At 29.6% G+C, this 24,134-nt stretch overlaps 2 protein-coding genes and 1 non-coding gene across 3 annotated transcripts; 1 reads left to right on the forward strand and 2 right to left on the reverse strand.

Annotated features, from left to right (window-relative positions):
- Window positions 1-4,935: 4,935 nt before the first annotated feature.
- Window positions 4,936-5,007, forward strand: TRNAQ-CUG (transfer RNA glutamine (anticodon CUG)). The gene has a single exon. It is a non-coding gene; the product is annotated as a tRNA-Gln (tRNA).
- A 1,731-nt stretch (window positions 5,008-6,738) lies between these two features.
- LOC125860520 (caffeoylshikimate esterase) lies at window positions 6,739-8,137 on the reverse strand. The gene has a single exon (XM_049540501.1). It carries the CDS (start codon window positions 8,062-8,064, stop codon window positions 7,111-7,113), a length of 954 nt encoding a protein of 317 aa, XP_049396458.1. The 5' UTR covers window positions 8,065-8,137; the 3' UTR covers window positions 6,739-7,110.
- A 1,752-nt stretch (window positions 8,138-9,889) lies between these two features.
- On the reverse strand, window positions 9,890-16,972 carry LOC125860537 (S-linalool synthase). The gene is made up of 11 exons (XM_049540522.1): window positions 16,589-16,972; window positions 15,288-15,448; window positions 14,385-14,460; window positions 13,602-13,814; window positions 13,230-13,438; window positions 12,793-12,908; window positions 12,619-12,717; window positions 11,763-11,984; window positions 11,526-11,655; window positions 10,724-10,975; window positions 9,890-10,464 (listed from the first exon to the last, which is right to left on the reverse strand). The coding sequence occupies exons 1-11, from the start codon at window positions 16,923-16,925 to the stop codon at window positions 9,952-9,954; spliced, it is 2,328 nt and encodes a 775-aa protein (XP_049396479.1). The 5' UTR covers window positions 16,926-16,972; the 3' UTR covers window positions 9,890-9,951.
- Window positions 16,973-24,134: the final 7,162 nt, after the last annotated feature.

Raw genomic sequence — 24,134 nt, forward strand, 5'->3', positions numbered from 1 at the left:
CCCCCCCATGACAATAAGAAGAAATCCATTCAAATGTATTATGTATCAATTGTATTCAATCAAATATTTGCAAGAGTTTTGTATTTTATTTCAATTGTATTGGAAAAAGGGTATTTTGTATCAATTGTATTTGTATTCATACGAATACATTATGCATTCCTTTTCTCTGTCAAATGTATTTGTATCCAGTCAAAGAGATTTCGAATACAATTGTGTGATTTGTATTTCGAATACAATTGTTAAAACATAAAATAAAGAATACAACGCAAAATAAATACAAAATATAATTTGTTGTATCTCGAATACAACTGATACAAAATAAATATAGAATATATATAATGCAAAATAAATACAAAATACAATCTCTCTCCTCCCTTTCTCGATCTCGCTCGCCTCTCTCTCTTGATCGCCTCTCTCCTATTAATAAGTATTCATTTTGATACAAATCAGTTTGTATATGTGTTTTTCTCTCTCCAAAATTCGCGAAAAATACACTCTCTCCTCTTTCTCTTTGATCTCGCTCGCCTCTCTCCTCCCTCATCCCCTAATATTTTTTTATTATTCGTAATTAAGCAAAAACTATAACCATAGAATGTCTAATGTTTGCTATTTTTGAAAGTTTTTCTTTGATTAATTGGCTTTTGAATTCTCTTGATTTGCAAGGAGCAGGTCTTAAGGAGAAGAAAAATGGAGTTTTTTGAGCTAAAAATGTCTCAAAAAGTGAATTTAGTTTGTCATTGTTTTTTCTAGTGACTGTGGAGATTATAGTAATAATTTAATAAAGAAAAAGTAATGAATAATGTTAAGAAAAATAGAGAAAATTGTGATAGAATTTATGCAACCCTTTCAAGTCTTGGATATGGATAAAATGTTGTTGGGAGTGTTACCTCCGAATGAGTCTTACAGTGTGTGTGATCTGAATTTAATTGGGGTTGCAATGTGGCTCCGAACATTGGGTGGAAAATAAAAAAAAGAAACTCTTTCTTTTGAGCTGTTAGAGAACTCAACTTTTAACAGTTTTTTTTGGATAAAATATTTAGGTTTAGGGTAAATGATCAAATTGAACACGTTTTGTTATACACTAAGGACCATTTCAAGTGAAATATATCAAGGAGCCAGATAACAATCCTTAGACATCAAGGATTATTTGTGACACCCACCTGTTTGAACATTGAAATTAACTCGTACTTTTGGAATAAGTCTAAGACTACCTACCATATTAGGAAGAATGTTAAATGAGTTATTTCGAGTGCAAAATGTTTGTATGTTAAGTTTTAAGTTCAAGGAAGTTGCAAAATAAAAGTCGGCAAAAGTTCTTGTAAATGTCATTAAGGAATTCTCTGTAATTTAGGGTCAGATGTCTCAGCAATTTTCTCTGAATATATAAAGAGCTAGAATACCAATGGCCTATCAAATCGAAGGTCTACAAGTCTAGTTTCCAACGCACTAAACCATTCATCAATACGACTTTAGAATTGAGAGATATGCAAATTTTTGTGAGACTGCGCAAGCAAACACTTCGAAGTGGGTCCCTCCAGACCCTAAGTTGGTTATTCTTTAAATACACCCATCTCCTTCATTTTTCCCATTACAACTGATCAAAAAACCCAGAAAAATTAGAACTCATGCTACTAAATCCTCCATGGGTAATGATTCTTTCAACTTAGAAGTGTAACGAAAGTTTCTCCGGATCGCATTGTGGTATAATTTTCTTATTGATTTGGATTCCGATTGTTGTAGCTGCAAAAAGAAAGAATCTTAGTATCATTAATTCAGACATTTTGGTTGAGGTAATCTTATTTTTGCAACCGTCCTTCATAGTTCCATGTCGTAGTATTATATATACAGATTTTTGAGCCAAGTGGTGGTGTTTTCGGTATTGTGATTATGGGCAACCCCTTTGTCTTATTTGATTTCGTTGTTATTATTGTTTATTGATAGTTTTAAAGTGTTGGAGGTTATTGGAGGTTGGTTTGATTCTTATTGGAGTCGCGTACGATGATTGTTGGATTGAACGACGTGAAGTACGCCTAGTTATGTTGCCTCGGGAGCTTGTGCTCCTTCGAGACGTTGTTGGAATGTCTTCGATGGATTTAACTACTGATTATTGTTGTTTTCAGCCTCATTTTATGGGTTGGACTTTTCTGGTCATGAGTGTGGCATTAGCGTCTTATTAACTACTTATGGTTCGTTCTTACAACCTTGTTGATTTTTCCGTTATTGCGTCACTTTGGTTGGCCAAGAGTCATAGAGACAACTTTTGGACATTGGTTGAAAGGTATGTTAAGGCTATTATTTCTCTTCTGGCATGATCCTAATGGCCTAAGCTTGTTATGACCGGTGTATTATCATTAGTTGACATGTAGCCCTGTCCTGTTGAGTTGGCTACGACCATATGATTTAATGTCTATCGGTGACACTCTACTCCTTACTTAATAGCTTCTATTTTAATTAATTATGATTAATTGTTATTGTTGTGATGTTTTATCGTTGGCCTAAGTAGACATTGACATTGCAGGGTTTTTGAGCATACAAATTGATTTTTATACCGAGCCTACGGGACGGGTAGACGGAGCCTTCGGGCTGGGTGGACCGGGCCTACGGGTCGGATAGACCGTGCCTACAGGCCAAGTAGGTTGAACCTACGGGGCAACATATTTGTATTGTACCATAAAGCCTCATATTCACTTTGATTCATGGCACACCTACGGAGCAACATATATGTATTGTACCAAAGAGCCTTAGATTTGCGTTGATTCATGGCACATGTACATTCAGACAATTCAGATCATATTAGCATTGGGATCCAGGTAAGGGGGATAATATGGGTATTTAGCGATTGTTTGCGCATATTAGGACCTATAGAAATTGTGTGTTGTTTTTGTCTACTAGGCTTGTGGGGACCAGGTTAGGTTATTGCTTTCTACGTGCTTATATTTTTATGTTATATGGAGCTAAGGTATTATACTTTGGTCTCACCTTAGCCCTTTCCATTTAGTTCTTATACTTCAGTTTCAGCTTTCAGTTTACCTTACATACTCGGTACATTATTTTGTATTGACGCCCCTTGGTTGGTGGCGCTGCATTCATGCTTGCAGGTCCTAAGCGACAACAAGAGAGACCTGCCGAATAACCCAACCACCTATCAAGCATATTCGTGGACTCCTTTCTTCCAGGGGTTGCCAGAGCTCCAGAGGTTTGCTTATTCTTCTTTTTAAAGATTTTGGGTAGGCCGGGGCCTTACCCCGTCCAAGTGTTATATTCGTAGAGACTTGGAGACTAGTGTGTTGGGTTGTTAGTCACGTTATTGGCACTATTGGCCTTGCTTTCTAGTCGGCTAATGTTTGATTGTTTCTTGGCATATTGTTTATATCTCTTCCTATTTTCAGTTTCTGTATAGAGATCATGGTGGCTTTGATGGCCCACATAGCATTTATGCTTTCCTAGATACTGTGATGGTCTTGACGGTCCAAATAGGCTTCTATGCTAGCCGATTATTGCTTTATATAAACTGTTGAGAGTAGTTGTTTGCAGAGCTGTTGATAGGGGGCTTGCCGGCCGATGACTTATTTTTAATTCGAGATATACTTGTTTGTTTTCTTAACTGTGTGTGGCTGCCATATGCCGTTAGCAAATGGTTAGCAGGGCCGGCTTAGGCCTAAGTTTTGGCATTAGGTGCCATTTCTGCCCCTTAAGTTTGGGGCGTGACATCATTTTGATCGTTTTCTCATTTATGTTGTCAATACTTTTCTCCCCCACAGTTTTTTCATCATAAATTTTTACTCTTGGATTTTCTAAGTCTATTTTGAAATGATTATTTTTAGCGAAACTTCTCAACAAAAAAATCAATAATTCTTATTTAAAGTAGGAATAAAGTCTATGTACATTCATTTTTATTAGATCTCACTTATAAAAATCACACTAAAAATATTGTGTTGTGATTTGTGAAATATAAAAATAATTAGAGTGGAGTTAAAAACACACCTCAATTTTTTTTTAGTTCCATACATAATTATTGGGAATGCGAAAAACACACCTAAACGATCACTCAAGTTTGAGAAGCACACCTCAAGTAATATGTGATGGTGTGTATCTTATGCTCTTTTTTTAAAAAAAAAAAATTGCCACGTGAAGAAAAATTCCACTATTTTATCTCACCGTGTGTCAATAATTCTGAGTAAAATTAGGAATATTTCACTACTAAGCCACAATTTTGTCATAGTTTAAACATCGTTAATGATTTGCCAAAAAGAGTTAGGATTCTTATTCTTTATCTCAAGATATTGATGATTTTGTATAAAATAAAGAAGGATGTTGAAAAAAAATAAGTAATATTGGTGAACAAATGAAGAAAAATGGTGAAGAAGAAGAAAGTTAATTAATGATTTTATAAATCGATTGAAATATATGTCAGCAAATAAAGAAGAATCACCTATAAATGAAAATTCACGGCTAGACACCCCTAAATGAATGTGTATACACATATTTGGTCTTGTAAGCATTAAGACGTATCTCTTAAATTAATCAGTGATAATTTAACTCTATTTTTTATACTAAGTTGGGGTAGTCAGATGGCCAACCAACTAAGCTGCTAAAATCCTCCTATGTTCTGTATGATCATAAATAAGAAACAAGATTTTTTTTGTTAATTATTTAATTTGACATATGAAAAATATGGTCACATGATCAATGAAGTGAGTTGAGAATCATGAGATCTCAAAAAAAAAATTCAAATTTCAGTAAAAAAAATAATTACGAGTAGTAGATGATTTCTTCTTATTTGGCCTACCTTTGATAGAACTAATCGAAATACGCACAAACTGGCTTGGAGACACCATGGTTATCGCAAAAATAAATCATAACTTTTGCTTATAGTTGTGAATGATTTTGTGTAAACAAGTCTTTAGTTTTACTACCAAGAATTATTTCAAACATGGTCCTATGGTCTAGCGGTTAGGACATTGGACTCTGAATCCAGTAACCCGAGTTCAATTCTCGGTAGGACCTTTACTTTTTTATTTTTTATTTTGAATTTATTATAATTTGATTACTTTCTGGTTTTATAACTCTATGATTCAACAAAGTATATTCTTTCATAAGTGAATACAAAATGCTTTGTATATCAAGTTGTCCTTTGTTAATAAGCAAATATGGAATCTTGATTTTGTTGGGAAAAATGCAACCATGAAATCAATCTATTTGAAGAGGGAACCGTTTCTTGAAAAAAAAAAAAATCTTGCAACTACGAAAATCACAATACAAGCACTCCCTTTTCCATTTGTTTCTTGGAAAAAGAATTTAGCATAGACCACCTATGCTTGTTTCTCATCCTTTGATCACTCCTCTTACTAGTGGTACCGAGCTTCCCAAGTTGGAAGTCACTTCCTTCATAGATCCCACCTATTTCATTCTTCTATTGAGTTGACTAACTTGATGGAGATAATTCAACCAACATCATTCTTCAAGAAAAACTTCTAAAGTTTGTATCTTTAACAAATATGGCACACCAATGAACTAGAAATGCGATTAATATGCAACAAAATTTTCACCAAAGAGTTCATCATCTACTATATATACCTAAAATATACTTTTGACCTTATATATATAGTGAAATTCTTGAACTTGAACTAGGGGTCTTTCAGAAACAACCTCTCTACCTCCATGAGATAGTGATGAGGCCTGTAGACCCCACTTATGAAGTTTCACTGGATATGTTGTTTGTATATATAGTGAAATTTTCCAGCAATGGGTTCATATGAACCCCTTCCGGCCCTGTTCAGTACCTATTGTTCAACCATGCCAATATGTCACTATGAACCACCTAATATTTTCATCAGTCTTTGTAAACAACAAAGAATGCATCACCATCATAAATTTCAATGTCTTTTCTGTGCTTTTAGCCAATTTATACTATTCCCTGCTCACTTCTGGATCAGTGACAACATCAGCACTCCCATGTACAACAACAACAACATAGTAATATCTGAGGAGGGTGGTACATATGCGCCTTACCCCTACATTGTGAGGGTAGAGAGGATGTTTCCAACATCAACACGCATGTAAGACCAAACCAGGAATGGCAGGTTGCGTCCACATGTTAGACTATTCTCTTGAGTATATGTCATATTTCACCACCATAGGTATCGGATAACTTTCTCCATCAAAGCTTAGTCAAATAGAAAGAAATCACAATTGTCTAGAGTACATGCTATCACAAGCATAACTACCGAATAACTTTGCCACTACAACTTAGACAAATAAAAAAAGAAATCACTTAAGCATGAATAACATGCTTTCCATAGTCATACAACAATATGATTCATTCATAAGTAAATGTACAATCTTGATTAGTCTAAATGGAAAGCTTTGCCATGAAAGTCTGCAAAATACAGATAATCCAGTCCACATCATTCATGGAAAGAGAACTTCTAAAGTTTGTATCTTTAACAAATATAGCACACACTAATGAACTTTGAATTAGATGAATATGAATATAATCCAAGTATAGACTTCTCCACACAAGCTGTGAAGACAAGTTTTTCACCACAAGGTTCATCATCGACTATACATACCCAAAAAAAAAACTTTTAACCATGTATATATAGTGTGATTTGCCAGCGACGGATTCATACTAGATCTGCCCCTGCTCAACATCTATCATTCAACCATGCCAATATGTCACTATGAACAATCTCAACATTTTCATCAGCCTCTCCAATCAAACAATATGATTCAACAAAGTTGTAAAACATCCATTCATAAGCAAACACAGAATGCTTCAAAGCAAATATCCAATCTTGATTCTGCTGAAAAAAATGCAATCTTTATATCTAGTCTACTTGGCAAGCTCTACACCTCATTCTTTGAGAAAAGAACTTCTAAAGTTTGGATCTTTAACAAATATGACTCACACTAATGAACTAGAAATGGGATTAATACGAGTCAGATATGTATTTAATCCAAGTGCAGACAATTCAGCATGAGTGGCGGAGACACGACTTTCATCAATCGTCAAGGGTACTGTATATACCTTTGGACCTTGTATATATAGTGTGATTTTCCAGCAACGGATTCATATGAACCCATTCAGCTCCTCTAGATCCGCCCCTCTCAGCATCTATCATGCAACCATGCCAATATATCACCACGAACAATCTCAACATTTTCATCAGTCTCTCCAAACAACAAAGAATGCATCATACCATCATAAATTTTCAATGTCTTGTCTGTACTTTTCGCCAATTTATACAATTCCCTACTTACTTCTGGATCAGTAACAACATCAGCACTCCCATGTAACACCAAAAATGGCATATTCACATCACATAGTTTGCTACTAACATAATCAGTCACACGTAAAAGCTCAACAACAGTACCCAATCTTGGTTTTCCAAAATACCTATTAGGATTCCTCCCACCAATAATCCTTTTTTCTGGTACTTTAACAGATTTTTCCAACAAATCAGCTGTTGGTACAACAGCCAAAGTTGGTGCAAATCTTGCAACTAATGTCAAGAACTGAGCAATTGGCCATATGGGTTTCACTTTATCAGAGATTTTACACATGGGGGCTATCAAAATCCCACCATTAAACTCTTTAGGTCTTTTCAAATGAATCAAAAGACAAATTGCACCACCCATTGACTCACCAAAGAGGAATTTAGGCAAATCTTGAAATTCAGGATTTTGGGTCAAAACAAAATTGAAAAAAGACAAACAATCATCAATAACTAAATCAAGATTAGGTACATAAGCTTTAAGACCTTGAGATTGGCCATGCCCTTCAAGGTCCAGAGCAAAACAAGCAAAACCCTTTTTAGCTAAGTGAATTGGGGTTGCTTGAAATGTCCAACTGATGTCATTTCCATAGCCATGGACCATAAAAATGATACCTTTAGGTGGGGTTTTTGTGGGGGGTAACCATGATCTTGTGAAAAGGGTTAAACCTCTAGGTGAAGTGAAGAAAGATTTAGTAGATTTGATACCTTGGAGAGTATAGTAATCTTCTTCTGGAGTATTTCCCCAATAATGGTGGAGAGGAGATTTGTTTTGCTCTTCCTCCATTATAGCAAATGAGTTTTCTTCTCTTTGGTTGTGAAGAAGAGAGAACAACAAAAATGAGTGGTCAATTTCTATTTTTTCCTTTTTTATACATTTAAGACTTTTTTTTTTTTGGTTTTTCATCTTAGATTTGTTATTCGTATCGAGTCTGACTAATTCATATTTATATAAAAATAGAATTTCATTTGGGAGGAAACATTCCTTTCAAACACTTTTTCATATTCATGATTCGAACTTGAAATTTTTAATTAAGAAAGGAAAAATCTTATCTGATGCACCATATTCTTATTCACATTTATAAAAGTTCTATCTTTTTGGTTCCTAATCAATTTTTTTGACATATTTGTTGGAAGTCCCTATTGTGGTTTAACTGTTTCTTAGAGTCTGTTTGAATTGACTTAAAAAAAAGTAGTTTTTAAGTCAAAAATAAAAAGTCAAATTGAAATGACTTTTAAGTAAAAAAAAAGAAAGTAGGGGGAGACCTATTTTTTGTTTCTGAATTATTTTAAGTCATTTTAAATTTAGTTTAAGTCATTTTTTACCTTGCCAAACACTTCGTAACTTATTTTAAGTTATTTTTGACTTATTTTAAGTTATTTTTTATATTTACCAAACACTTTCAGAAGTCAAAAACTGACTTAAAAATAGATTTGACTAACTTTTAAGCCAATCCAAACACCCTCTAGTCATGTTGAAAGTCAACTCAATCAAATTGGTAATCAAGTTGTTGTTGGAAAATATTGAGTCAGGTTCATTCATAAGCGATGCTAATTAATTCATAAATGGATTAGTTAGTATAATAATAATATAATCAGTATTAATGTAATAAGTGAGGTTGAGAAAGATATAAAATATATACAAACTTTACTTCCATACCTTGTAAAGGTAGAAAAATTATTTTTAAAATCAAATTGGTAATCAAGTTGTTAGAAAATATTATTGAGTCGGGTTCATTCATAAGCAATGTTAATTAATTCATAAATGGATTAGTTAGTATAATAATAATATAATCAGTATAATGTAATAAGTGAGGTTGAGAAAGATATAAAATATACACAGACTTTACTTATATACCTTGTAATGGTAGAAAAATTATTTTAAAAAGATTCTCAACTAAAAAAAAAACAAATTAGATAGTCCTCAAAAAACCATAGTTATTGAGCTATAAATATATAATTATTGTAGACATTGAAATTTTGTGAGATTCTATTAGGTGTGTGCAAATCTAATTAGAATTCTTAGAGATTACTCAATCCTAAACCCCACTTCATGTCAAAGGATACTATATTCCCTTAAAAGCCATCTCGAATATTCTGCGAATTCTAGAATATTTATAGAAAGATCAAAATCAATCATCCTAGATCGAGAAACACGTACCTAACGACACTCGAAACACAGATAAATCTTTTGAGAGAAAAATCAAGGGAGAAAAAAAAGTTGTACTCACAATCTTGATCAATAAAATTATGTTTTTTCATATTTTATTTCATAGTTTATTTATGATTGCTGTTTAATTTCTATCACTTTTAAAATTTGTTGCAAACAATTATGGCGTAGGATAATTAGATTTTTCTTACTTTTTTTGTTAGGAAAAAACAATGACTAGGTTACTACTTTCTTGCAACATACTAAAATATTTAGGCTGTGGACAAAAGATCTAGATATTAATTATAATTCTTAGGAGCTTGCCTTTCACAAAAAAATAATAATATGCCAATAACAACTTAGAAATTTGACAGGAACAAAATTAAAGAAGAATATGAAGACTAAAAAATGCTTGAAATATAATATATACTATATTATTACAATATTAAAAAAAAGTGATTGCCCCAATTCCTTGCAAGAGTTACTTTTGCAATCACTCTTTCACTATAATAATATTTTCAACAATTACATGAAACATAATCTTAGGTTATGTGAAGCAAACCCTTTTGTAGACCAACCAAAAGAATTATAATTCTTTGGATTTTGCCTTTTAACAAAACTTATCCCAATACCACCATGTTGTTTCATGTTTTTCTCATAATTGACACATGCATTGGCTTTGACAATCTCAATCTTTTTCTTTTTCTTCTTTTCTTGAAGTGGCATTATTTGAGTTTGTTCTTTTTGACCAAGTGGAATGTAAATAGCTCTCATTATGTCTTCAAGTATTGCTGATTTTGTATCAAATAAATTGCAAGAATTGAAGAACATGTGAAACACATTTAAACAAGAAAGGTGAAGGAGCTTCATTGTTCTTGGCATATCATTGAATCCATCCATTAAAACATTTTCAAGAAATTCTTTCTTTTTATCTCCCAAGATCACTTTCACAAAATCAATTGAATCTTCAATTTGTCCCCTAGGGTTTTCATTAAAGTGAAGCAATGTGTAGTTCATCTTCCCAACTTCCCTTTCTTTCTGCATATGATCAATAAAATCATGCACCATTAAAAATTAGTATAGGTACAAATTCATATAGTACTAAAAATAGGAATTAGGTACAAAATTCGTCGCTAAATATCTCCTAGCTATACGGATTGAATTGTGACAATAGATTGACATCACTTTATGTCAGTAGGACCCTTGTTACATTTTTTATTTTATAAGATAATGTAACTATAAATAATTTCATTAAGGCGTAATAAATTTTGTTAGATGGAATTATTAGTGAACTTACTTGATAGCTTTGGATGTCATTCAACAAACGAGTTGTGGTCATGAGCAACTTTGTAATGTTTTCATATTGGCCATTAATTGGCCCAAACATTTGATTTGGCAAAATTGAACATCCAAGAGAAGCAGCATGAAGAACTAAAATATGTGCACCAATTGATATCATGCCAACTTGTAGATATTTATCCCTAGATGGCAAATTTGAAGTTCTACTCCATAAGCTTTCCATCATCCATGCATCAAATGTCTCCTTCCACTTTTAAAAAATAAAAATAAGAAGAATTAGCTTAAATATTTGTTTATCAAATAATTTAAATATAGTCGATGGATATGTAATATATTTATAATATGTGTATAATCAGTATATAATTTATGTGCACGACTGAAAAAAGTAAACAGTAAATCTGATCAGCTATTTGTGTAAACATTTCGTAAAACAACAACATTTTTATATTTGGAAATGAATTTTGAGCGTGTAGAATAATAATATGTATATGCATAAAATAATAATATTTGAGTCCTTAGGTCAAAGGGTGTTTAGTTGAACATCCATCATTGAATGATTATAGTTCTCTCTCTTTATATATGTATAATTATCATTGGCGATATTCTTAATCTTGTCATGCTATATATACAATACAACTTTCGATTAAAGGATATTCAACTGATCACCTTTCGATAAATATTGCTTTGCCCCTCCCTATACTATACCCTACTTATAGGAATAAACAATGGTTCATATATTTTTCTTCAAATTTGAGTTTAACTTTTATATACTGACAATTAAATAAGATGAGAAAACTTACCATATGTCGAAGTTGTGGGGTGATGTCAATTTTGTGTTGAAGATGATACATTTTGGCGACATCACACACAAGATCATCAAGTGCTTCAAATATGATCTTACTTGGTCCATCAAGATTCTTTGCATCCCACCTATGACAAAAAAATAATAATTAATTAACGAGTTTAAATTTTATACATTGATACTATAAAAAATATTTACACGATCAGATTATAAATAATTTTTTTTATTGAATTACCTTTGTATTGCCTCACTTAAGATATGGAGTTCACTTAAAGAGGCTTCTTCATCATAAAAATCATCAGCAACAGTAATAACTATGGAACATTTTGCAACAATTAATCTAAGAAAAGATTCATAAGGTAGAAAACTACTACTACTTGCTGCACTTGCAAAATAAGAATAAGTAGTTTTTTCTCTCCCAAATCCAATATCTACAAGGCCTTTCTCTTTTGACCACCTACAAATCCACAAATAAAATAAAAATAAATAAATACATTAAATAGAAAAAAAAACCTTTATTGTAATGACTAGAATGATGTAATATAATACAGATGTAATTTATATAGACAGACCGTATGAAATTTTTTATACTGCGAGTAAAGATAGAATTAGAATTTGAAATTTTATAAGGGTTTTAGATTTTAGTTATCCTTTCTAAATTTTAAATTTATAATTGTACATATTTAATGATTTTTTAAGACAAATATAACGTCTCGATCAAAGCTATTCAATTCTATCAAATTTGTACCATAAACAGTGCATCCAATCTTGATTATGAGGATATTTTAGCTCCTGTTTGACCATAGATTTTGAAGTTGAAATTTGAAAATTTGAGTTTTTGAAATTGTGTTTGGAGTTTGGACATGCACTTTATTTGGGGAAAAAATGAAGTTCTGTGACTGGAAATGAAATTTCTCCAAAAACTAGTTTGGGTCCATTTTTAGAAACTTGAAAATATTTTGAAGATATATTTTCAATGTCTAATAAAATTTTATGATCAAACAAATAATTTATACTGTCAGTACATAAAAGTTAAAATTATCGATAGCATTGTTATTATATATGAAGACAAAAGGGCATTGTGTTTGTACCTCTTTAGGTCTTCCAATTCCTTCCTATAAATTGACTGTCGATATTCATAGTTTTGCACAGCTAATTGCATTAGCTTTTCATTTTGCAGATAAGCCAACCTAAGAAAATTAACATTTTTTAAATTAAATAATAATATATACTTTTTGTAAATAAAAATAATAATATATACTTACCAATAAAATGAAGATTTTGCAATAGAGAGAGGGATAGATTGATTTAATTCAATCCATAATCTGTGATCAAGATGTTCTAATCGAGCAAACCATGGTACATTCAACTCATGCTCAATCTATAAATAAACAAAAAAAAAATTAGCATGTGAAAAGAACATTGTTTCAGCTACAATTTCATCTAAACTCAATAGTTTCGATACGAAGTATAGATACATATACATAAACATTTACTAAAATCTTAACAAATATTAGATATGAATTAATTAAAATTTACATTTTTTTATTCAGTGTTCGGTATCCATATTGAAGCCCAATTAAATTCAGATTCACGCCATAAAGTCCTACATTGAGGGTAAAACGCTCCTTAACAAAGACGACTTTGTACCAAGGTACTCGAACCTGTGACCTCTGGTTAATGATGAAGGGTATGTACTTACCACTTTTTGAAGTGCTGGAAATAATGATAAATTATCATTATTTACAAGAAAATTTCTGGCAAAAAATCTTGCTTCTTCTATTTGAGATTCTCCATTGAACATTAAATCTGTGGCTCTATAAACATTGTACATCACATATGTAAAATGTTTTTTGTTCTTTTCTGTCTTGTCTCTTATTTGTGGTTGTTGAAGAAACCAACAAAAACTTCCTACAATAGACAAAAAAAAGAATAAAATTATTGAGTGTTTGAACATAAAAATTATTGATAGTAATCTATTTACTTTCCGATAAAAAATATTTTTCTCAAAAGTAACTTTTGTCGTACCAAAATAATATATTTCACATGACAAAAGTTAGATTATATAAAGTACCTTGATTTATTTTGTAGCCTTGCAATCTAAGAAGCCTAAAAGCCAATGAGTCCTTTAATAATTTCTCTGCTAAATCATCACTTGTTTTTTCTTCTTCTGATGATAATAAATACTCATTATTATTCTGAAAATTATTTCTTTGATAATTATTGTAAACTTGGTCAAGAATTTGTTCAATTTCTTTTTCAAAATGTTTAGCCAATCCCATTCTTTGTATATTATCAACCATGCAAAGCATTTTTAGCTCTTCATCCACTGGAAATCTTGAAGGCACTGCCAAAAGAGAGAGCAAAAAATCATGAAAAATTAAATTAGGATTTAAGAAAACAATATTCAACAAAATGAGCAAATAATATGGAATATTAAGGTTTATATCCAAGTAAAGATAAAAAAAATATTATAGTAGATGATTTTTTCATATGCCTAAACTTTGATTGATAGAGTTATTTAGTATATGTGCTGATAAAACGTATAGAGCTTATACATATACATATCCCATCGAAGGAATAATCGAGTCGCGTGCTGATTAATCCAAATTCCATAGTATTACCTTTGTTTATTTATATGTTTTAGTTTGACTAAACACGATAAGTAAATAAAATGAGACATCTGAATTCTGTGTTTTTTAATGTACCAAAATATTCATTAAAAATATGTCATGTCAGGATATAGGAATAAGTAAACAATTACTAAATATAAAAAACAATATCCCTTTTTTAAACAAACTTAAAAAAAAAAGTAAGACACGTAAATTGAAATCGTAAGAATATTTATAACAAACCTCCATTGGGACACTTTTGAACAATTGACATGAGGTATTCAAGGCATTTTTTATTTCCACTAGACATGAAAGCTTGTGCTATGGAAGATGGAGATTGGAACAAAGAACCATCTTCTTCATTAACAATATTACCATTGAGCTTTCCACTGAAAAAAGGGAAAAAAAAGGAAAAAAATTGGTGAATATATAATTAAAACCTAGTAAAACTATTTATATATACATGATTTTATTTTATGTATATACTTTTTTTTTCTTATATATGTAGTTAAAGACGGGGTATACATCGTTATAATTACAGGTTCAACAAAATCCAACAAAAATATGTATATTATCTAAACATATAATTTTGCCTTTAACCTAAATTATCCATCACTAAAAAACCTAGTAAATCTTTATTTATTTTACGTAGAGTTTGTGTGGTCAAAATGAGTATATAGTTTTATTTTACGTACACATTAGAAACATCATCAGAGTTACGGATTCAAAAGAATTCAGCAAAAACATGCATATCATCTAAACATTCAATTTAGTATAAATAATTTTATTTTTCTATAGTTTTGATTCAAATTTTGTATATTTATTTTAATTTTTTTTGTTTAAGATATAAAAATAATATATTCAGAACCCGTTGTGGTCTAGAATCTATAAACTAAACTCTTGTTGAGTAATTCTATTTTTAAAACTATCTAGCCAACGTTTCCAAAATTTAGAGTTAATAAATTAAGAATGATTTTGAAATTTTTAACAAATATATTTTTTTTATGCATAAAAAGACGAGGGACGACTTATTAAATTGAACGAATAGAACCCGCCTTAGATATGTCTTTTGCATGCATGCAATTATATAAATTACATGGAAATTATTATTGTTACCTTTCAAGAAGTGCTTTCTTCTTCATGAAGACATCAGATACCAATTTGTTTGATCCATTGACAATAATAATCTCTAGGCCTTGTGCTTTTGCAAGTTGAAGAATTGAAGGGAAAACTATTGTGAACCAACATGGAAAACATTGGGAATTTTCCTTCAAAAGTGTATTCATATTTGCATGAATAAATTTCAAGCCTGAAAATAACAACACATCCAATGTCATTTAAAGTGAAAACAACAACAACGACATATTCAATGTAATTAATATCCCACAAGTGAAGTTTGTGAATTGAGTCCGACAGGGTCAATCTGAACCCTTTGATGAAAAATTGTATTGTTTAATTACTCCCTTCAGACCTAAGCAAAAATCACGTCCATTAAGAATCCACAATTAACTATCTCTATTTAATAAATGTCTCTTGAAAATTGAACACTGTAAGTTAAATGGAGTATAAGGGTATTGTTGAAAAAACATATTAATTTTTGTCTTGTATTCCTAAGCGTGTCACTTATTTTAGGATAATTTTTTTTTTTATTAAGGTGACACTCATTTTGGGACGGAGGGAGTATATCTTTTATTGTATATTGTGTATATGTTGAACCCTCTTTGACTTCTCCATGTGTTTATTTTTCCATATTTTGAACTTCCTTAATTAGTGAAAATCCTAGCTAGGTCCGTTGCTGAAAATTATCGTAGGATATACGCGGCCTTTACTCCTACCATTGTAGGGTAGATACATTTTTTCTGATTGATAAATCACTGACTCAAAGAAGAAAAACATATCAAAACAGTTTGAGAAAAGAAATTACAGAAGCAAAAATATAATTTAATAAAGTTTGTGCCTTTTATTTCAACAAACAAACATTTCAAATAATAAATTCCATTTTCTTTTAATTATGTGCTGGTTATAAAATTTTAAGGAAAAAAGGAAAGATTATTAGAACAATAATCTTTAATAATATCATGACAAAATTGTCAGGATATTGATGAGGGTAAAATAAAATTTATTATACTAAAATAATAAGAATAATGAGTGCAACACAAGTACTAGTCAAAACGTGATTCTTACTCAGAAAATTCAAATATTATAGTATCTAAAAGTTATAATTTTTTTTGAAGATATTACGTGCGGCGATATTTTGGAGTATTCGAGTAAACATAAAATCTAGGTTTATATTGCTCGAATTTTCTAAAAAATGTTGTATAGTGTCTATCAGATCATGTAAACGTTATCCATTTTTCTGAGAGGATACATCAAGATTCTTGAGAATCCGAGCAACATAAATTAGATTTAGGTAACAATATAATTGCAAGTTTTTGCTACTTTAATTTACCTTTTCTTATGTGTCTTTCACCCACATTCCATTTTTTGAGTGCTACCATGCATGCAAGAGTAATAGGGAGAGTATTAATGGTGGGAAGATTTTCACCATTTGATTCACCCCAAAACCCTTGCTCATTTTGGTTGTTGAGAATCCAATTTAGACAACTCTCAAACATAGGACCATTAGCTTCTTTTTCTTGATTATTAAAAGGAATCATGGCCAACCAAGCAATGTCATAGGTAGATGTTTTGGTAAAAAAAGTGTTGAAATTGTCTTGGTTTGAGAACAAATCTTTCTTGATTACATGTACAAGAGATTCAATAGAAGACAATGATGAGGAATCCATGAGAATTGCAAAGAAAGAGGCTAATAAAATGATGTATAGAATTCTTAGTTGAATTGGTGTTTTGAGAGAGTGATTGTGGAATATTCAAGGGAACTATAGGACTATATATAGAGAGTAATGATAGTATTCATATTGAGGATTTTTTAAAAAAAATTCCACCACGTGTCCGGTATCCTCATTGGAGCTCAGTTAAATTCGAATTCGCGTTGAAAAGTTCCACATAGGGGTAGCCCATACCTAGGAGGACTCAAGTCCGTAAACTTTGATTAAGGACGAAAAAGTACTTAATTACCACTCCATCACAACCTTTTTTAGTAGAAAAATAATTTAAGTTCGATGCAACATGTGTTTTAAAAATATATATATGTACGTGTAACTTGTGTGAGAGTTTTTATATTGAGTTGAGTTAGGCTTAAAATATTCATTTCTAATCAATGATATCAGCATTAAATTCAACTCAATTTTACGATTTACCTGTTGCAGAATCATTTTATATTGTTTATACTCTAGATATTCCAGTCTGAACATGCTAGGGCCGGGGTTGAATTCCCACATTATAAGTGGGAGATGGGATACTATGTACGATCTCCTTATGTGGTCCACGATAATTTTCGCTTGAACTGACTTTTTAATTGAGTTATGTTCAATGTCTATTATTTTACATATCTGGTGTTTATAAAAACTGGATGCACAATTAAACAAAGGTATTCAAAAAAAATATTCCATAAAATTTTTTACCATTTAAAATTACTAACAATATAAAAATAAAAAGTATTTACATTGTTATTGTATATTATCGGAGTATGGAAACTCTAAGACACGTTTGGCCATGATTTTTTTTTTTTACTTTTTTTGATTTTTTTTCTTTACTTTATTTAAAATTCACCATTTGGCCGTTAAAATTTTATTCGAAAAATACTGTTTTAACTTTTTTCACTTATATAAATTTTTCTTTTTCAAATTTACCCATATATATAAAAAAAATAATAATAAAATAACTCTATTTAAATTATATTTTTTGTATTTATTTTTTGATATATAAAATATATTTAAATTCTAAATATTTAATTTACCGCATAAAGTATAGTCAAACTCTATTCCAACTTTAATATTTTCAAATAAAATAGAAATAATTTTATTTTCGCGACCAAACTCCGCAATATATGGAAATCGTGGGCCTAGTCTTTTTTAAGCCAGAACGTTGTGGTCTGCATTTATAAAAACAAAACTTTGTATAAACCACAAAATTAAATATCATGGTTGTTGTTATTTGTACGAATTAAATATATTTATTCATTTAAATTAAATATAGAAAAGACTTTTGCAGCCATGGACATTATTTTCTTATATAAGTTCATACACTTAAAAAACTTTTTTCATGTAATTTACGTTTGAAATAGTCATGCAATGAGGTCATTAAAGATGTAGTCTATTTACGTTTGTGCTTATTTTTTTTTAAGGTCATGTAGAGCCACCTAATATACAAAATTCCGGACAAGTTCGGGTCCAATATATATTATTTTATTTGTTTTAATTTTATAATTTATTGTTAATTAATTTTATAATATTTTAAACGTATTTTGTTGGTCTTTTTGAGCATTTTAATATTTATTTATTATTAAAATAGTCTCATAATTGTGCCCTAGGCTTAATTGCATTGCAGCCTTAGTGAATGTGCAGAGAACGTTGGAAATTATGGCATTTCTTTTGTTGTCCGTTAGTGGACTTTTCTTATGCCTAATTACTCACTTTGGTTACTCACTATGCATGTGTTTTATTACTCATTATTTGGTGGTTACAAAACGTTCAACTTGAGGTTGCCGTTAGTGGCAGAAGGTGGTCTACTATGACCACTAATTCTTTTCATTACTCCTCCATTATACCTTGTAACCTATGTAACTCCTGAGGCCATTTATCTTCACTATTTACTACCCATTATCTTCCTATAAATTGGTAGGAAGACTTCCTCAACTATAAATAGTGATAGTCTTCATTTGGTTTGGTACACACTACACACAAGAAAAATATAGAGTGAAAGAGTTAGTCAAAAAGAGAGTTCTTATTAGTTGAAGGGAGGTGTTCTTTTTGTGGAGCTTTGGACTCAACTCTTGTCCAGAGTTGTTGAGTTATATTTTGTGATTAGGCTGTTGTATCCTGGAGGGGACAAGTCAAGAAGGACTACTGTTGAACCGGTGAAAACATTTGCTGCAGTGGACTTGAATCTCCTTAAAGAGAGCGAGATATCCGCGCCTCAGTCTGAAGAGATTTATCTCTTCATTTTTATTTTCAATTGTAATTTTGTATTTTTTATTATCTTGGAAGTTTTTTCACTAACATATTTTTAAAATAATATATGTGACACATGTGATATTTTGAGAGTCCTAATCTATAAGCAGCCATAGTAAATCTAAAATGACTAAATTATCCTCGAATGTAATTTAGTGAATATAAGAGGGAATAAGCGCACACGTGTGACGTTAGTAGTGGGTTATATCTCTTAAAGAAAGTTTAATTAGAGGTATATATATTTGCTGGGTTAATTTTATTTTTGATGTTTGGAACTTTAGATTTAATTATTATTATTTGATAGTCATTTAATACGAACGATAGTAAAAAGTAAATAAAAATAAGGCTCTCTTAATTAATTTATTAAAATGGACAAATAAAATAATATATTGTTTGATATATATATAGAGAGGTTATGTAAAATCAAACTGAGTATATCTTTAATTATTATAGTACTGATTAGTTTTTCTTTACTATTGTATTTACTTTACATATTTGATTATTGATATGTCTTGTTTGAATTTATAACCTCTCTACCATCTTAACGTACAAATAATGAAGTAACATATACACCGTCCTCAATCTCCAAAATCACCACTTAAGATTATATTAATTATGTTATTATTGTTGTTATAAGTTTGTACCCGTTACTAAAAATAGTTTGTGAAAGCAACAAATAATATAAGCCACTAGTCAAAAATAAATTGATAGTGAAGCATTGAAAAGTCTTAAAGATTCTCGGAGGAAAAATAAAGATGCTTCCTATGTTATCCACAATGTGTGAAAGTATTGACGTAATTCTATAAAGTTATTTAATATGAAGTTTTTACGTTAGTGGTTCATTTTATTCATTGCATTCACAAATTATTTATAGTAATGAGTGCAAAATTAGTACTATAATAAAGATATAATTTGTTATTTGAATATATTCAACCGGTCAAATGTGGTTATATATATATATATATAACCTTAAAAAAGCAACAAATATATATTTCTATTATATAGAAAGGTGAAGACAACCAGGACGACCAAGGGTACTTTTGTCAATTTAATAAAATTTCAAGCTTAATTTAATTATACATTTTGCATTGAGAGTATTGAACATTCCAAAAAAATCAGCCAAAAGTTATGTAATTCCCACTTTATCCATTTAAGTTGTTGATTTCCATTGTCACACGTGTACAACACATTGGGAGGAGTAAAAGAAATTAATGCAAAGTTAAAACATGGACCCCATTTTTGACTCACTTCAAAAATCTATGCATTCAAGACCACACATTTTTTTTTTAAAAAAAAAAAAAAAAACTAATTTGAGTTCATATTTATTTTTGAATGTACTTACTACTTTTAATGAGATTTTTTTTCATATTCAAAATTTAAATGCGAGGCCTTTTAATCATTTTCTTTCTTAATCTGGTTCAGTCATGAAAATATAGTTTTTATTTTATTAAAAAAATATATAATTAAAGTCGTGTTTGGTTAAATATTTTTCTAAAATGCATAATACATAAATATGTCATTTAATTTGGTTTCATTTGACATCAGTGTCCTCCAATTTTGGATGTGCATAGTAGACACAAAAATTTGTATAGAAATGAACAAGTAGACACATGTGTCCTACTTGACGTCCTACGCGGCGATATAATTCATGTCCTATGCGACATTCTATGTGGCGTCTTACGTGAATTATGTCTCGTAGGACACGTTTGTCTACTTGTTCAACTTTATATTTCTATCTATTTTTCTATTATATAGAAAAGTGAAGACGACCAGGGGCTCTTTTGTCATTTTACCAAAATTATCAGCTTAAAACAATTGTACTTTCTGCTGCAAAATTATTGAATTTCCCATTACCCAACCAAGTTGCTATTATGATGGCCACGTGTATTTTCTATCATGAAAAGCATAAAAAATATCATAAATAGCCGTATTATCTAAAAATGGTGGGACCCATTTATTAAATCAATTTATATTTCATTAACACCTTTACTTTTTGCACTAAAATAAATATAAAAAGAAACAAACATGATTTAAAATGTATTAAAAAATAAAAATAAGTAGCCGTACTATATAAAATGGTGGGACCCATTTATTAAATCAATTTATATTTCATTAACACCTTTACTTTTTGCACTAAAATAAATATAAAAAGAAACAAACATGATTTAAAATATATTAAAATATAAAAATATTTACATAAAAATAAAAATTAATAAATAAAATGGATAGATAAATTAAATGAAATCAAAGTAAACTAAGAAACTAACTAAATTTTTAAATAAATAGTTTTATAATTTTGCAAATCAAATATTAAAGAGAAATAATAAGTATTTTTCATGTTCAATTTACGTACATTATCTAAAATGGTGGGACCCATTTATTAAATCAATTTATATTTCATTAACACCTTTACTTTTTGCACTAAAATAAATATAAAAAGAAACAAACATAATTTAAAATGTATTAAAAAATAAAAATATTTGCATAAAAATAAAAATTAATAAATAAAATGGATAGATAAATTAAATGAAATTAAAGTAAACTAAGAAACTAACTAAATTTTTAAATAAATAGTTTTAAAATTTTGCAAATCAAATATTAAAGAGAAATAATAAGTATTTTTCGTGTTCAATTTACGTACATTAATGATAAGAATATTTTGATAATAGAATATTTTAAATTTTAAGATTAATCAGATTGTTTACTTTATTTACTTAATATTGCTATTCTTTTGTTTGAAATAAGAAGTTAAGAATCGGAACACATGAAAAATCAATACATTAATTAGAGAAGTAAAATAAATTTAAGGAGATTAATATTTAGAAAGAGATGACAAAAATAGCAAATGATTAATAGTAATTTTAAAAATTATGAATAAATTTTGGAATAAGATAAGATATCTGGATAAGGAAATCAATACGATATGTAATGATCTATGTATTAAAATATCATGCTAATTTAGCATTTAATTCTAAATAGATTTTTTTAAAACAAAGAAAATGCATTTATGTTTTCAGATTGTTTGAAATTTTTTCACTGAACTGATAAAAATAACAAAAATACTTGTTCCTGTAAGTTATTGTGCATGAAAAAAGAGAACCAAAAACACATTTATATCATGCTAAAAAAATTATGTTCATTAAGACAAATTATGCATATATAGAACTTCATGTAATACTGAGACATGCTTCTTAGTTCTAATTTTTATGTATGAGTGATAAATAAAAAATATTAATCTCTGACTTGGCATTAAGTTTAAGAAATTAAGGAAGATTTTTGAATCTTGTGATTTTAAATATTAAATATGTGAAATATAGTAAATGTCTTTTAATCCTGTGATCTTAAATATGTTATGTGTAGTTGGAACTAAGAAAAGAAAAGGGACATTACTTTTTAATAGATTATAAAGAAAAATTCGACTGATTAATTGAAATGAATAGGATAGATTTCAAGATGATAATACATAATGATTCATGATTTTTATATAAGGTATAATCCAATCTAACAGACAAATTAACTCTGAATCCTACTAAATTTGTGTCTTATAGTAACAAATAAATAAATTGAATATTATACTTAAGAGTTTTACAACTTAAAATGAATCTACCCATCGCTAATATCAATTATACTTTAAAATATTATTGGGTTAATTTAATTTAATATTTTTTATTCAATATTCGATATTTATATTGGAGTTGCCCATTCGGATATAGAGCTCTCTATTAAGAATTTTTTTCATATTCAAAACTCAAAATTAAGATATTAATTAAGGAAGGAGAAACACCTTTCAATTCACTATATTCTTTGATAGTTATTTTTTGATATTTTTTAATACTAAATGTTTTACCAAGATCAATATTAATTAATGTTGATCAGAATGCTATAGAAATACCTTTTAATATTTGTCAAATAACGATTAATAATTGATTATATTGGGCCCGTATCACGGGCCTTAAGAATCTAGTATATATATATATATATATATGTGTGTGTGTGTGTGGTTTTTTAGATGGAGACGGAAATATTTTTTTGATTTTTTCATATTAGGGTAATTAAAAATTTAGGTAAATATTTTCTCTATGAAAATAAGTTTTTTAAAAATGAGGAAAATAACTTCTCTAATTGAAGTAGGGAAAATAAGTTTCATAAGTGACATTTTACATTGATTGTTCATTTTCCCGCCTTTCAGCACACATCATCTTCATCCTCATCGTTCGTAACCCCCATCCCCCACACGGCCACACCCCTACTCCTATCCCAACCCCAATCTTGTGTAATATTTGTCTAGATTAAATATACAAATATTTTTTAAAATATTTTTTTTTTACTTTCCTATCGTATCTAAAAAATAAATAAATAAACTCAGTTATTTTATTAAAAAAATACTATATTTATTTATTTAAACGTCTAAATCGTCATGGTTGTTGTTTTTGTACGAATAACTCTAATGGTCATCAATATGGAAGAGACTTTGCAGCTATATTGACCAGCCTCTCATTTTTTTGAGGCGCCATTTTTGATTTATAAGTTATATTTTTATTTTATAAAAAAATAAAAGAAAATAGTTAATATAATTAAGTATATTGACACAAAAGACGGTCTCTAATATCAACATATGTGTATCGAGTAAACCTCACTCTAATATAATAGTCACAATCTATAAAAAAAAAGACTAAATACATTAAACAGACTATGTGGAATGAGCTCGATCAAGAAAAAACATGCATGCGTAAGGCTTAAAATCTGAGACCCACCCTCTCTTCATTTGATAAATTATCTTTTGTTCAATTAATTCGATCACTTAAACGGATATTTAGCAACATCATTAAGGGTGTGTTTGGTATGAAGGAAAATGTTTTCCTGGGAAACAAGTTGATTTTTGACTTATTTTCTCATGTTTGGTTGGTGAGTAGAAAATATTTT

Source organism: Solanum stenotomum, chromosome 3 (genome assembly GCF_019186545.1).
Source record: "Solanum stenotomum isolate F172 chromosome 3, ASM1918654v1, whole genome shotgun sequence".
In the NCBI taxonomy this organism is placed as follows: domain Eukaryota; kingdom Viridiplantae; phylum Streptophyta; class Magnoliopsida; order Solanales; family Solanaceae; genus Solanum; species Solanum stenotomum.

What these genes read in the sequence shown, in the direction of transcription:
- LOC125860520 (XM_049540501.1), bottom strand. Translation starts at nt 8,064, where the DNA reads ATGGAGGAAGAGCAAAACAAATCTCCTCTCCACCATTATTGGGGAAAT.
- LOC125860537 (XM_049540522.1), bottom strand. Translation starts at nt 16,925, where the DNA reads ATGGATTCCTCATCATTGTCTTCTATTGAATCTCTTGTACATGTAATC. An exon ending in TGAAAGACACATAAGAAAAG is followed by an intron (nt 15,449 to 16,588) that starts GTAAATTAAAGT and finishes TGTTATTTTCAG; the next exon opens with GCTTGAAATTTATTCATGCA. An exon ending in TTCCAGCACTTCAAAAAGTG is followed by an intron (nt 12,909 to 13,229) that starts GTAAGTACATAC and finishes GTTTATTTATAG; the next exon opens with ATTGAGCATGAGTTGAATGT.